This window comes from Choloepus didactylus, chromosome 14 (genome assembly GCF_015220235.1).
Source record: "Choloepus didactylus isolate mChoDid1 chromosome 14, mChoDid1.pri, whole genome shotgun sequence".
NCBI lineage: Eukaryota > Metazoa > Chordata > Mammalia > Pilosa > Megalonychidae > Choloepus > Choloepus didactylus.
The window spans coordinates 9,564,641-9,579,371 of NC_051320.1; the positions used below are offsets into that span (position 1 = coordinate 9,564,641).

General features: G+C 35.8%; 1 protein-coding gene across 1 annotated transcript in view; it reads right to left on the reverse strand.

The window, feature by feature from the left end:
• Positions 1 to 9,666: 9,666 nt before the first annotated feature.
• Positions 9,667 to 14,731, reverse strand: part of RB1CC1 (RB1 inducible coiled-coil 1) — an 88,977-nt gene continuing 83,912 nt past the window's right edge. Inside the window, 3 exon segments of the mRNA XM_037802431.1 lie at positions 9,667 to 10,648; positions 11,413 to 11,483; positions 12,514 to 12,641. Of these exon segments, the coding sequence (XP_037658359.1) occupies positions 10,571 to 10,648; positions 11,413 to 11,483; positions 12,514 to 12,641 (277 nt within the window). The 3' untranslated portion in view covers positions 9,667 to 10,570.

The window sequence follows — 14,731 nt, forward strand, 5'->3', positions numbered from 1 at the left end:
CATGGCCCTAGGAACTCCCCATTTACAGGAATCCAAATATCCCCACTTCATCTGAAGTTGATTTTTACCCCCCCTCCAGGGTGCTTTGTGAAATTTCTTAAAGCTAGTAATCCTTTGCCCTAGGCCACCTCAATTTAATTGTTTCTTACACTACTTTAGCTATCTGCATGTCCATGTTTGTTTTTTCAGGCTGACACTGGATAGTCTGGTACCAACATACAAGCACCCCAGTATGCATCTAGGGTTACCTAGCTCCCTCTGGAAGTGGGCCAGGGGTCCATAATGAGAATGCAGGCTGGCTCCACACCACACCTGGAACTAGCACGGGCATCGTGAACTTCTCTTACCATTTTTTTTTTTTAAGGTTGTGTTTTACTGTTTCAGCATTTGCCAAGTTGTTGCAACCCTTTGTTTTCTGGAGTTTTGAGGAAGATGGTGCTGCCCATTTTTGCTCATTTTCCAAGATTCTTTGGGAGCACAGAACCCTAGAGAGTCTGTTGCCACCATCTTGGTCAACCAGCCTCCTTTGCATTTTTAAATACGCTGATGTTATCTGCTGTGTACATCTAAGTGTGCTGTGATTCAATTTTTGGAGCATTTTGATGGTGGGGTGGTTTGAGGTTCAGGTGGGGAGCTTAAATACCTTTTTTTTGAAAAGAAACTTTGAGTTGTAACAACATTGATGTAGATGTCTAGGAAGACCATGCTGCAACTTCCATTTCATTAGTCTTTTGAAAGCATGTAGAATGTTTTTAAACACTTTTTAGGAGTATATAAATATTTGAACAGCACTTTTCAACATGCAAAACTATTTTGCTGACTTTTGCATTCAACACAAGGAACTGTGTGAAATTTGCTTCTTACAGATAAGAGAATTGAAACTAAAAAATAGATGATTTAACCAGAAATTCACTTTGGAGCCAGTATTTGTACCCAGAATTAACTAAAAGTGTTCTGATGGAATATTGTACTGTATCATATCTAGAATTCTATTGAGCATGATCTACATGAAACACTGACATTTTCCTGAGGAAACAAACTCTGAAGATGCTTAAACTTAAATAATAACTGCTACATTCAACTCAAGTGTTTTTTGAGGTCCATCCATAGATACCGATGATGGGGCTATTGACTTACTTGGGTGAGGTGCAGTACTGAAATCCTAACATGAAAAGTAGTAGTTTCTCTGCAGGGCTAGACAAAGGGCAGCTAAATGTCACACTCAGGGTTCACATCCTGTTTTTTTCTTAGCATTAGGCTCCAGGATTAGTGGCTTACTAGTTAAATGAAATTGATTCAAAACACCATTTACCAAGCTCAGCATCCTGCCTTAGGGAAAAACCTATATTTCTTTGAAGTACAAATGCTAGATTCAGATAGTGACAAAGGTCAGGCTTACAAACTTAGTTTCTTGGACATTTTATTTAAAATGTTGACTACTTCCTGGTGTAAGAGAGTTAGAACTATCACAAAAGGCCTCCTACAGAAAATAGTCAACACATTCCTTGTCTAATGAATCATATCTTCTTAGATTTATATGTGGAACTTCGTTACGGAAGGAGTGACAGCAACCATGCCCTGCTTCCAGTGACATCCAACTTTGTTATTATAATAATCTTGAATATATCCTCATCCCATAGCAGAAAACTTGTGAGAAAACATCGTGCAAAGTAATTTTAATCAATCAATATCCTGTAATTATAATGAACATCCATGTTGCAACTGCAGTTTTAAAAAATTGCTACAAATGCATTAGGGGGCATTTTTCTTTGGCTCTTCTAATCAAAACCAAGCTTTTGGATTTCACTGTCATACAAGTAAACATAATCCTTTTGATGTCAGGCACTATTTAATGGAGACTTTCTGAACGCATTCCAAATATAAAAACTTTTAGTGATATGCTCAAACAAATTAGAGATAATATGATAGTGAAGCACTGAGCAGGAATTTCAGTATGTCAAACTGTTAGAATTTTCAAGAATTACGTAAATAATCTGGGCTGTTTCCAATTCCAGATTGCCTTATTCCAATAAACACCACAGAGCACACGTGAGGTATTTAGGTATTCCTAGAGCCCGCGTAAAATTTAAAAAACTTTAAAAAAGAATTAATTCAATTAATCATCTGGAGAAATAACTCAAGAGTCTATGTTTGGCTGGGATTTTTAAATAATGAGCAGCGGGGCCCAGCAAGACAACATGGATTTGGCTGTAGCCTCAGGGAGTCATGAATGTAATTATAATTTTTTAAAAGCTCAAGCCTAAAAATTTGAAGAAGGCAGCATTAACCAAAGAGGGGTGAAAGGATGGGAGGAAAAGCAGCGGGGGAGGTAGGATGCATCAGTGTGTACACGACCCCACTAAGAAAGAAAGCATGTCCCCACTCCAGGCCATTGCAGCTGGACAGCCATTAGGGACTGATTACTAAACCTGGCTCTCATTTCCAGCTCGCCTGAGCAACTTTTGGATAAACACAGATTTCCAATAATCAGAAAAAATTCATTTATTAGTATTTTTATATTTCCCTTGCAGTTTTCAGAGTATGTTTTGCACTTTTGTTAGTTATATTCCTAAGTATTTTAATGCTTTTGGTGCTATTGTGAATTGAATTGTTTTCTTAATTTCACGTGTATGGAAATATAATTTATTTTTTATATTGATCTTGTACCCTGATATCTTCTAATAGTTTAAAAGTGGATTTCTTAGGATTCTTCTATATACCAAGGTCATGTCATCTGTGAATATAAATACTTTTACTTCTACCTTTCCAGTCTGAATGTCTTTTTTTTTTTTTTTTTCTTGCCTAAATAGAACCACCAGTACAATGTTGAGAAGAAGTAGCAAGAGCAGACATTGTCTGGTTCCTTATCCTAGGGGAAAGCATCCTGCCTTTCACCACTAAAGATGATGTTGGCTGTGGGTTTTGTAGATACCCTCTTTCAGGCTGAGGAAGTGCCCTTCCATTCTAATTGTAGGACATTTGCTGTGTGTTTGAGGGTGCTTGATTTTACCAAATGTCTTTTCTGCATTCAATGGAATGGTCATGAGGCTTGCTTTTTATTCCATTGATATGATGCATTATATTAATTGATTTTTGAATGTTAAACCCATCTTGTATCCCTGAGATAAATCCCACTTGGTCTTGGTGTATAGTTCTTTATATGTTGCTGCATTCAGTTTGCTAATATTTTGCTGAAGACTTTTGTGCCTATATTTATAAGCCTTATTGGTCTGTTGTTTCTTGTGTTTGACTGGTTTTACCATCAGGGTGATAATGGCTTCATAAAATGAGTCGGCAATTGTTCCTTTTTTGTTGTTTTTTTTTTTTTGAGTAGTTTGTGAAAAATTGGATTAATTCTTTGAATGTTTGGTAGAATTCAGTGATGAAACTACTGGCTCAGGGTTTTTCTTTCTCTTTTTTTTTGATTATGGATTCAATCTCTGCACTTGTTATATTGGTCTATTCAGATTGTCTATCTCTTTCTTAGTCAGTTTCGGTAGTTTTTCCAGGAATTCCTCCATTTCATCTAAGTAATCTAATTTGTTGGATTATATTTCCCTTGGCAACCACACTACACCCTACAAATGATGAGTCTGATTCTGGAGTGTCCTAGAACCACACCCTGTATAATGTGGCTTGCAGATATACAAACACAGGGGGAACTTAGTACTATTCACTTGTGGACTTTTTGGTGGGAGTGGATGGAGGACAGTTGGACTGAAGATATTAGAAGACAGAGCTGCACTTGTTAAAGGAAAGGCTTGAGTATTTTCAAATAATGACGACAACTTATACATGCTCTGAAAGTGGAGACCTTTCTTTTTGGCATTCCAGTTACATACATGTTTCTACCCCTTGCTGATGCTCTGAACTAGGATTATTGCTTAGTTCATGGTGTGAGATTCAACTATCTCTACTGAGACTACTCCTTGACCACTGGCCAATTAGTTGTTCGATGAAGTTACAACTCTGCTTGCAAAACCTCTCCGATGCCTCAGGAGTGCATGATTGCTCAGTTGTCACTGGATGTGGTTGCCTTTGGGAAACATCACGTGCCAGAACTGGGAAGAGACCACTCTCTGGTACTCTCAATCCATGCAGGAGGACCAGAAGCAGCGAGAATTCTCCTGTGGAGCAGCATTTTTGAATGCTCTTCGTTAATAGAAGAATGATACTATTAGCTGTGGGGCATCTCAAAATAGTGTAACCAGCCCAGGCTTCAAACATGAATTGTTTAGTTTCTAAAAGAATGAGTTCTTAAACATCATCCCTACAGAAGAGGGAAGTCTAATCCCACAAGCATCAATCATACCTTCAATCTCTCAGCAATTTCAATGCTAATCATATATTACAGACCTATCTCTACACCCAGCCTCGTTCAGAAGTCTGAACTGCTTTTAGTGCTCATTGGTTAACAAGAGTAGCCCTCTGGTAACAAGATTTCTGGAGTCCAAAATGACCACTCTCGAGGTTTAGATTTTAAGTTGTTCATTCATGGTTCCTTCTGTTCAAAGCTACAGGGTAAACTTGAGGTATATTCATGAAAATGTATTACTTTTTAAAGTGACCTAATTAAGTCTATGTGGTACTAAAATAGAAGGGAAACAGTACACACTTCTACTTAACGTACAGCCCATTTTATTTTTTTTGCTTTTTTTTAAATTCGATTTTATTGAGATATATTCACATACCATGCAGACAGCCCATTTTAAAGGTGGCATACCTGCATATCTGACATCTTCAGAAATCAGACTTCTGAACGAGGCTGGCTGCAGAGATAGGTCTGTAATATATGATTAGCTGAGAGATTGCAGGTATGATTGATGCTTGTGGGATTAGACTTCACTCTTCTGTAGGGATTATGTTTAAGAACTCATTCTTTTAGAAACTAAACAATTCATGTTTGAAGCCTGGGCTGGTTAAGCAGATACCCACTGATGCTTCCAACAGAATTCCAAAGAGGTTACAAGAGGCATCTGTAACTGAGTAATAGTCCTACTATGACTATTAGAGGAATTAATTGGTGCCACTTTGAAACCAGTCTAAGAAAAGGGTATTACAACATGAGTTTGGAATTAGACTGTCAGAAGCATCTTTGCTATTAAGTTCCACAAGATTGGAGAGATCATTCTGAAGCAACACATGGGTAAAAATAGCTCCCCAAAGCCTCTGAACGTGTTGGAAATCCCTAAATTGCCAACATTAAACTTCAGGGATAAATTTTGCAGTTGGGGGGATTGCTGTTTCTAGCGGACCTAGAGCCTAATTCTGTAGGAAAAGTACAGGGTGACATCTTTGAAAATGGTTCAAGAGGACTGTTTCAATGAGGCATGGATATCAAAGAGGTTATCTGAGGTGCACTTATACATGGAATGTACATCCTATTATCACTTTGGTTAGAAGAGTACATTGAGGACAAATCTTCCATTTTTGTCATCTTGAGGCTTATCACTTGCTTCTACTAACATTATAACTGGTATTGCTTCTAAGCCCTTATTTATTTTAAGGTGGGACTGAACCAAACAGGTGGAGCTCACTATAAATGCTCTCCAAGTCTGAGACATCTAAGAAGTATGTAAACCAAATAGCTTACTGCTGACTGTTCAGTCTCACTACCACTGCTAAGAGTTGTTTGAAAGAATTTCCATCTTACCCATAAAGATTATAAATTATACAAAGTATTTTTAAAAACTGGCCAAAGATGGCCTGTTTATATTCTAGGAGTATGACTAACATAAAAGCCATCAATTAGTGAACATTAATAACAATTTTAACTGCTTACCCATTATCACTAGGAAGTAAAACAGGTAAATTTGTGAAAATTATATTTTTAAAGTAAGCATTACCCAGTTAGCTGACTTAAGGCATCAAGTCACACGCTTTGTTATCATCTCAAAGGATGAAAGCAGTTTTAGGCTTACCTCCAAAAAGAGGTGTGGAAGCTTTCAAAGGCTAGTGTCTTTGCAGCCCCTCCCACCCTCTGAACCAGGCTGGGCTCTGTGACTCAATATGACCAACAGAATGCAGAAATGACATTATATGGCTTCCCAGTCTCTGGCTTCTGCTGTCCATCTCTGTGGGATGCTGCAGCCACCAACAGAGGCTAGATGAAGAGCCAAGGCATCCCAGAAGGCAGCCTCACCATCCCGGGGACATGCGTGTGAGGTACTGTGAACCAGGAGGCCCCTGTCGAGTTGACAGAATGGCAGCTACGAGCGAATAAATGGTCGCTGTTTTAAGTCACTAAGTTCTGGGACGATCAATTACACATTAATATATCCTTGATACAAAAAATGGATCCAAGAGTGGGATGCTTTCATAAACAAAAACCTAGAACATGTGGCCCTGCCTGACCAAAGCTAGAAAGATTGTTGGGAGGCCGACCAAGGCTGGAAGGATGATGAACAAACTGTCAGGACATGTTGGAAAAATGAAGAAATTGCTACTGGAAGCCGGAAAGATGGTGACTCACAGTAGCAACACAATTGGCAAAACCAAAGAACCTGGTGAATCCAGCCAAGGTTTCCAAGTGATGTTCAAAGTATCAATTGGCTTATTTTATCTGTGTACAATGAGGCATGAGAAGAGAGATGAACTAGAAAATAAACTGCTCAGTTCACAAGCAAAATTTAGCAGAAAGGTAGGAGACCCAGAAATCACTGATCTGGGTCCAGCCACTCCAGTAATCTAAAGATTCCCAAGAAACGGTGTAAGGGTCATGAGCAAATCAGTAATGCCCTGTTAAGACTTGAGAAACATCTCAGTCAGTGTCTAGAAGACTCCCTTAGGAGTTCCTAAGAATCTTAAAGCATGTTCCCACAGCACACTAGCACCAGACATAGCTTTTTTTTTTTTTAGTTTGGGAATATATCTATTTTCGCAAATGGTCATTCTTAAGACTATTCAAAGTTTTACCCAAATATGTTCCTTTTCTGGCTCACATCAATTCTATAAAACAAAGTCAAGGCCCCATTCTTAATGAGGCCACATTAGATAAGAGACAGGAAAAGTGAACTTCAAGGTTGCAGCAAATCTCCTGTCTTCAAATAGATTCTATCCACAAATCAAGAGTAAGTCTGCATTGGTAAAACCAAACAAATGTTTTTTTTTTTTTGCCCCCATTTTTCTACTCATCCATCCATATACTGGACAAAGGGGAGTGTGGTCCATATGGCTTTCCCAATCACATTGTTACCCCTCATAAGCTACATTTTTACACAGTAGTCTTCAAGATTCAAGGGTTCTGGGTTGTAGTTTGATAGTTTCAGGTATTTACAGCTAGCTATTGCAATTCATTAGAACCTAAAAAAGGTTGCCTATATTGTGTATTAAGAGTGCCCACCAGAGTGACCTCTCGGCTCCCTCTGGAATCTCTTTGCCACTGAAGCTTATTTCATTTCCTTTCACATCCCCTTTTTGGTCCAGAAGATGTTCTCCATCCCATGATGCCGGGTCTAGATTCCTCCCTGGGAGTCATATTCCACATTAACAGGGAGATTCACTCCCCCGGGTGACAGACATAGCTTTCTAAAAAGCAAACAGTGAACATCAAATGTATGGGAAATCAACATCATTTTTATATAAAAGAACACAAAATGGAATGGCATCAGATTTCTCAACAGTAACAATGAATGTCTGCAAAATTCTAAATTCAGTTAAACTATAAATCAAATGTGTTCCTACTGTATTTGCAGATTCAAGTTTATCTCCCACTGATTCTATCCTTGGAAGATACTTGATCATAACATCAGCAAGAAAGAAGAGAGAACGCCAAGAAGCAGTGGCTTTCAAACAAATGTTAAGGGAAGTCTTAGGATGATAGCCAATAGTAGGATTAAAAAGTAGCCAGATTTGTTTGAAGCAGGAGAGCTAATGGTTCCAAAATGGAGGACTCTGAAAAATGGGACCAGCTATAATAATATTCAAAAAAACATTTATAAGGATTAGGACTGTGATAATTATGAGATAATAGCACAAAACCATCAAAGAAAAATATGGGATTATAGGAAAGGAAACATAATCATAGTTTCCTATCATAGATTACTAACTTGGCTTAGCAGAGAATATTTAGATTCATGATAATGTGAATTCTAATAAACAGGAAAGTAACATGATATAAAAGCAAGATAAAAATACAGTAATGTAAGGAAAGAACTAAATCTTACTATGAGAAAGTAAATTAATTGATGTCAAATTGATTTATCAAGAAATGGCAGTGCAGTTACAAATGAGCACACCAGGTAAAAATGGCTAAAAAGGTAAAGGCAATTGCTCCAAGGAGCTAAATCTGGGAACAAGGCAGGAACCTTGGGATATGGTACTGATTTTTGTTTTTTGAGACCATGTGTATGTTTTAGCCCTTGATAATTTTGTTAAATAAAAATAAAATGAAAGTTTTTGTGTTTTGCTCATTCTGTTCTTAGAATATATCCAGATAACTATGCCAAAATAAAACTATCCATATAATTCAAGAATATTTAAAGTCTCCTTACAGTAAAATGTGACTTAAATATTCATTCAATCACATAAGAAAACCACATTTCTATTAGAGTGTGAAGAGTGACTTTAAAGGTTTTGGTTATATTTTACAGGAACACCTTCATAATTGTTAATATTTGTTGAGTGCTTAGTACATGCCTGACATCGTTCAAAGCCTTTTCCATTTATAATTCTCATTTAAGTTTCAAAACAGCTCTATGAGTAGACTCTATTATTAATCCATTTTCAACATGACAAAACTGAGGTTCAGAATTTAGGCAACTTGCCCAGAGTTAAATTTAGATCTGGAAACAGAACTCAGGCATTCTGACTCCAAAGCACAGCTTTAAACCATCCAAAGGGTGATGAGTTTAGAGGCCCAAGTTTCATTTTTCTTCTTTATACCTAAGAATATTATTTTACTGTTATCTGTTTTGTCTTGTAAAGGTATGCATGAAAATGGACAGGACAGTTATAAAACAGGACATAAGAAAAACCATAAGCAATAGCAGCCACCATTAAAAAAGCGTGGTGATGGGAGGATGGGCTTGGGGTCTTGTGACAGCACTTCACTGTCCCACAGCACAAGGATTACGGAGGGAATTTTACGGCTCTAATGAAGTCATAATGGCCTATCTGGCAGATTCATTCAGATCCAACCAAATCTGCTTAACAAATCACCTCAACTATTAAGTCATTTAATGCCTTTGTGTCCTTTGTGTAAAGATGTCATGGAAGGATTGAATAGAAACATGTGAAATCATTTGCTCATTTATTCATTAATATGTTGTCAAATTCAGTTTTCTATACACTATGTTTATTCCATTTCTGCACTATTATATATACATATTTAAAAAAATATTTAACTTATTTTTATGAAGAAATTAAATATTTTCTGAAAAAGAATCATTTTATTATTGTTCTCTAGCAACAAACCTAAAATAAATCTTATTCAACTAACTCATTTAAATCCCTTTGTTCAATGGCAACTTTTCTAAAGATCTAGTTAATACAATTCTATTCTATTTAACACTGCTTTACCCTGTTACACAGTATAAAGTTAAAATTTAAAGAACATTTTTGTAACAAACAAGTTTCGTTTTGATATGATACAGAACAATTTTTTCACACTTCCCAGCAGTCACTCAAATTTAATAAAAATGTATCCTTCTTTAAAAGGCACACACATTTACAGGTTTGAATCTTTATTGTTTTAAAATTCTACATGTCTTTTACAATACAATATTTTGTTATTTAAATGACCTCTATATGGTTAATGTACAACGAATATCTTTTTTTCTGAAACTCAACCATGAATTACGATTTCATCAAAATGATCATTCTAAACAGAGTAATATAAAGATGTTGGGAAGATCTAAGTGCTTCATTTTAAACTGTCAATGGCACAGACTCTCCCCCCCACCCTGTAGAACCCAGATGACCAATATGTTGAAAGTGCTTTTGAAGACTGCTGATTACTTATGGCTGATCTTAAGATCAGTCAATCTAATTACAGAGTTCTTTTTTTTTTCCTTGAAACATCAAAGGGCATTTAAAAAAATAAATGAAAGTTTGCTTTAGTAATCTACAGAGGCAAACTCAAAATTATGATTATCTGCATGCAATAACACTCCTCTTTAAATAGTTTTGAAGAATTTACACATTTTATAAAGAATATGTTAAAGAGTGCAAGTATTCTGATACTGATTTCACAAAAGGACAAATGCTGGTAATAATTAACATTTAACATCTATGATCAAGCTAATGTATATTTAACAGGCAATTAACATGGCTAATCATAAGCCACAACACACAGGGGATGCCCTTTGAGAAAAAGAACAAGTTTGGTCCGCATTTCTAGAGTTATCTGGGTAAAAACAAAACCAAAACCATTTTAATTCAGCAAAGGGTTTTGATGAATTTATTGTTCCTAAAATGTAGCCAGTTAAAAAGTAAATGTTGCACACCAATGAAGTATATTGTCATGTTGACTTTTGTATAAAAAGATGGCCTGCTATTTTTGGAGTGGTAAATGAGTACTGTAGGTCAATTCAGAAAAAATGTCACCGGATGTGTTAATTTCTTCTTAAAGTTATACTTTCTTATTCCATGACACAGCTTTCACTCTGTAAAATTTTGTCCCCAAAGGAACTTTAAATCTGTTTTGTGCCTAAGAGGAAAGAAAAGAGGGAATCACTTCAATGATCACAGCAAATGACACAGGTACTTTACTATCACACTGCTCACTGCTGGAGTATTGGGGAGGAGAGGTCTTTATTAAACTACACTAGAGTCACTTGTCACTGGGGAGGATTTACTGAGCCATTATTACTGACTATTGCTAAGGATATGAAATTTAGTACAAAGCGAGCCTTATGTCATTATTTTAAGTTTCAAGGAAACTTCAATATGATTCAGCTCCAGTTGATGTTATGCAGCACTGAGGCCCAAAATCATAGTCAGCCAGAAAGAATAATCAGTAGATTTCATGAATTCCACAGCACCAATATTGCTGACATTATACTCACTTGTACTTTTAACCATGAAGTTTTTTACATTATCTTTTTTTCGATGGGGTATGGACTAAAAATAAGAAAACATCGACACTCTCTCCAAGAAGTATTCACTTTTGGTCACCAATTACGCAGTGTTCTTCTTTTGCAAATAAAAACATTGTTAACTTACAAAGTATAGGACAGAAACTTTATAGTAACAGCCCTGTATAGGTGATGGATTGTTGGTTACCTATCTCTACTATCTAAAGAAAAATAACATACTTATAAAATTGATTCAAGCTCAGTCTTATTAAAAAAATTCAAGCTCTAACTCAAGAGAGGTAAAAGACCAAGAACAGCAACTAGCAATGATTTCCACATAAAGCTTTGTGGGATTCTTTTTTGTAATTTCTAGGCTCATGTCATGATTAGGTTTTACCTTTTTAGCTTGACAGTATTCCTTTTCCATTACTTTTCCAAGTACCCAGGGTCTTCTAGATGTACCTGAAGCTAATGAATCAGATCATTAATTTCATTTGAACATAAGGTTATTATTATTCATAAAAACATAACTACCAGATTTAAAATTCAGATTGAGACTTTCATGAGTGAAAGTATATATAAGACTTCAAAAAGTATTGATATCAGTGAAATGCATATCATTTTATAAAACCAAACTGAATTCATGTTTTTTTCCAACCAGTAATATATGGCTTTTATCACTCATTAACTAAATATAGATGGTATATCAAGTCATAAAACAGTTTGAGAAACATTAAAAATCTAAATGTAAATTGTGAATAAATTTAAGAATTCCAGCCTAACTCAACAGTGCCACCTACTGAAAGAGCTAACAAAAGATGACCTTTTCCCTATCTGAAAGCAAAGTTATGCAGGACTGGTTTCCAGGTAGGGCTTGACCATAAGTCTGCAAGGGCAGGAACTGGCACCTTTCTCACTGGCTATGTTTTGAGCACCAATTGTTTTCACACAGTAAAGCCAAGGTACTGAAGAGTACAGGTGTGATAAAGGTGCCAAAGAAAGTATAGAAGGGCAGTACCTGTGTAAAGGGGAGCTGGAAAATGTGTGAGAATATCGAGTAGTTTACTGAAAAGCACAGGAGGGACACAGGATGATAAATGGGACCAAAAAAACTTTTTATAATATAAGTTAATATCTTTTGAGCCAAAAAAAAAAGGTAATGTCTTTATAAACAAAAGGGCATGCATCAAGCTTGAACAGGTTGTATTTATGAGAATTTTGGCTTAATATAATTCTGCTATTGCTAGGGTATGAGATGTTTGAATCAATTGGATATTCTGATCAATAGAGCAACTGCATAAGCTACAGTCTAATTGTGAACTCTAAATAGAATCCACTAAAATAAGCTGAATAATGCAGATAATAAAAAATAGATTAAGTAAACTTTCCTCCTAGTAACTTCATTGCAATATAATTAGACAACAGGAAAAAAATCTGAATACATTTTTTCCACTCCATTTTATATTTTAATTATAGATGTGACACTTACCACCCTCACCTGGTTTAAGATCCAGGGCAGGCAGAGACTCTGAATGTAGAAAATATAAAGTTGGACTAACGGTAAATAATACATAATTGTCATGGCGTTCATCTAGGATGATGAGTACCAAATCTCCCACCTGGAAACTGAATAAAGGAACATAATTTTATTGCACAGAAGAGTTACTCTGACAACATTAATTACATATTCTGCAAAAACACTATATATTCAAATATTAATGTAATATTAAATTTCACAGACATAACAGTCTTTCTGTACTCTCCCCAGCTCCCAATGGAAATGCTGGTCATATACAGATGTTCGAAAACATAATGCTTCCTTAATAAAATTTCCAATATTATCTAAAGTTTAAAAAAAGAAGAAAAAATACTGCTTGGATGGGGGGGAAGGGGATGTACCTACATTATTTCATCCAGTCATAGGAGGAAGATTATTTAACTTATAATTTTACACCAAAAACATAAGTTCAGAAAGAGGGAAATTACATATAATCACAGTGGCAAAGAAGGAACCACAACCTACTCCCCCAGTCTCTCAGTCTTGTACTCTTTAATTTGCAATAAAAAGCAACTAACTAGACCCATAAGCTTAATAAGGTCTATTCAAGTTATCAGATACCACTGTACAGGCCTGGCAGAAAGATAAGTGGAGAGAAGGAAGTGGATACAACGACCTTCACGGATTAAGTGGTGTCTGTCTCTTTAAAGCCCTGAAGAATGTTCAAAATATCAATAAATGGGCAAAAGGATTTGAAAAGATATTTCTCCAAAAATGACAAATGGTCTATAAATGCTCAAGAGCAATCATTAGGGAAATGCAGATCAAAACCACAACGAGATACCACTTCATGCCTACCAGTATGGCCATAATAATAATAATAATAATAATAATAATAATAATAAAGGAAAATATGTGTTGGTAAGGATGTGGAGAAATTGGAACCCTCATGCATTGCTTGTGTGAATATAAAATAGTGTGGCTGCTGTGGAAGACAGTTTGGCAATTAAACATAGAGTTACTATATGACCCAGCAATTTCACACCTAGAATATACCCAAAAGAATTGAAGACAGGGACTCAAAGTGATAACCTGTATGCCAATGTTCATTGCAGCATTATTCACACTAGTCGAAATATAGAAGCTAACCATGGTCTATCAACAGATGAATGGACAAACAACATGTGCTGTATCTCCATTATAATGGGCTACTCATCAGCCACAAAAAGGAATAAAGTTCTGATACATGCTACAACATGCATGAACCTTATGCTAAGTGAAGTGAAGTTGGACACAAAATGAAAAACATACGATTCCACTTGTATGAAATATTTAGAATTGGCAAATTCATAGTGACAGAAAGTAGATTAGAGTTTAGCAGGGGATGGAGGTAGGGGAATGGGGAGTTATCGCTTAATGGGTACAGTTTCCTTCTGGGGTGACGAAAAAAATTTGTAATAGTGGTGATGGTTGCCAATGCTGTGAATTTAATTAATGCCAACAAATCATATGATTAAAAATGGTTAAAATGGCAAATTTTTTGTTTATATATACACACACACACACACACACACACATGATTATGTTACCATAGTTAGAAAAAAAATTAGTGGTCATTAATTCCATACACCCTAGTTTTCTATAACATTTGCAATACAAAGAAATCCTTTGGCTTCCTGAACTTTTCAGTTCTCTAGAATTTTCATAAAAATAAAAATATAACCTCAACCACTCACCTCCAAATAAAACAACAAAACAAAATACCTGCAGGCCTTTAAAATCAATCCCGTATTTCTTAGTTTCCAAGATCAATTAATTTAATAGGCCCCATACCTGATAAATCATCAATATTAGCTGTGGAAGCTTTTAAAAGATAATCTGTATTCATTAATTATTTATTCTATAAATACTTACTTCCTATGTACCTTCTATGTTGTAGACACTGTCTGACTACCAGAAGATACAACCTTAAAAAGGTACAGGGGGCCTCTCTCCATCAATGTTATTTAAGCTCATCTCTCTCCAATCTCTGAAAAACCCTAAGGTTACCCACTGATTGGATATACAGCTGGAAAAGAGTCACCACTCAGCACTTTCAAATCAGGAGGCAAAATTGTAATGAGATGCCAAAGGTTAGTAACCATGACATATCTCACAATAAAAAATTTGGTCAACAGATCTACTGTAAAGAAAACAAAGGGCCTTTAAAAAAAAATTG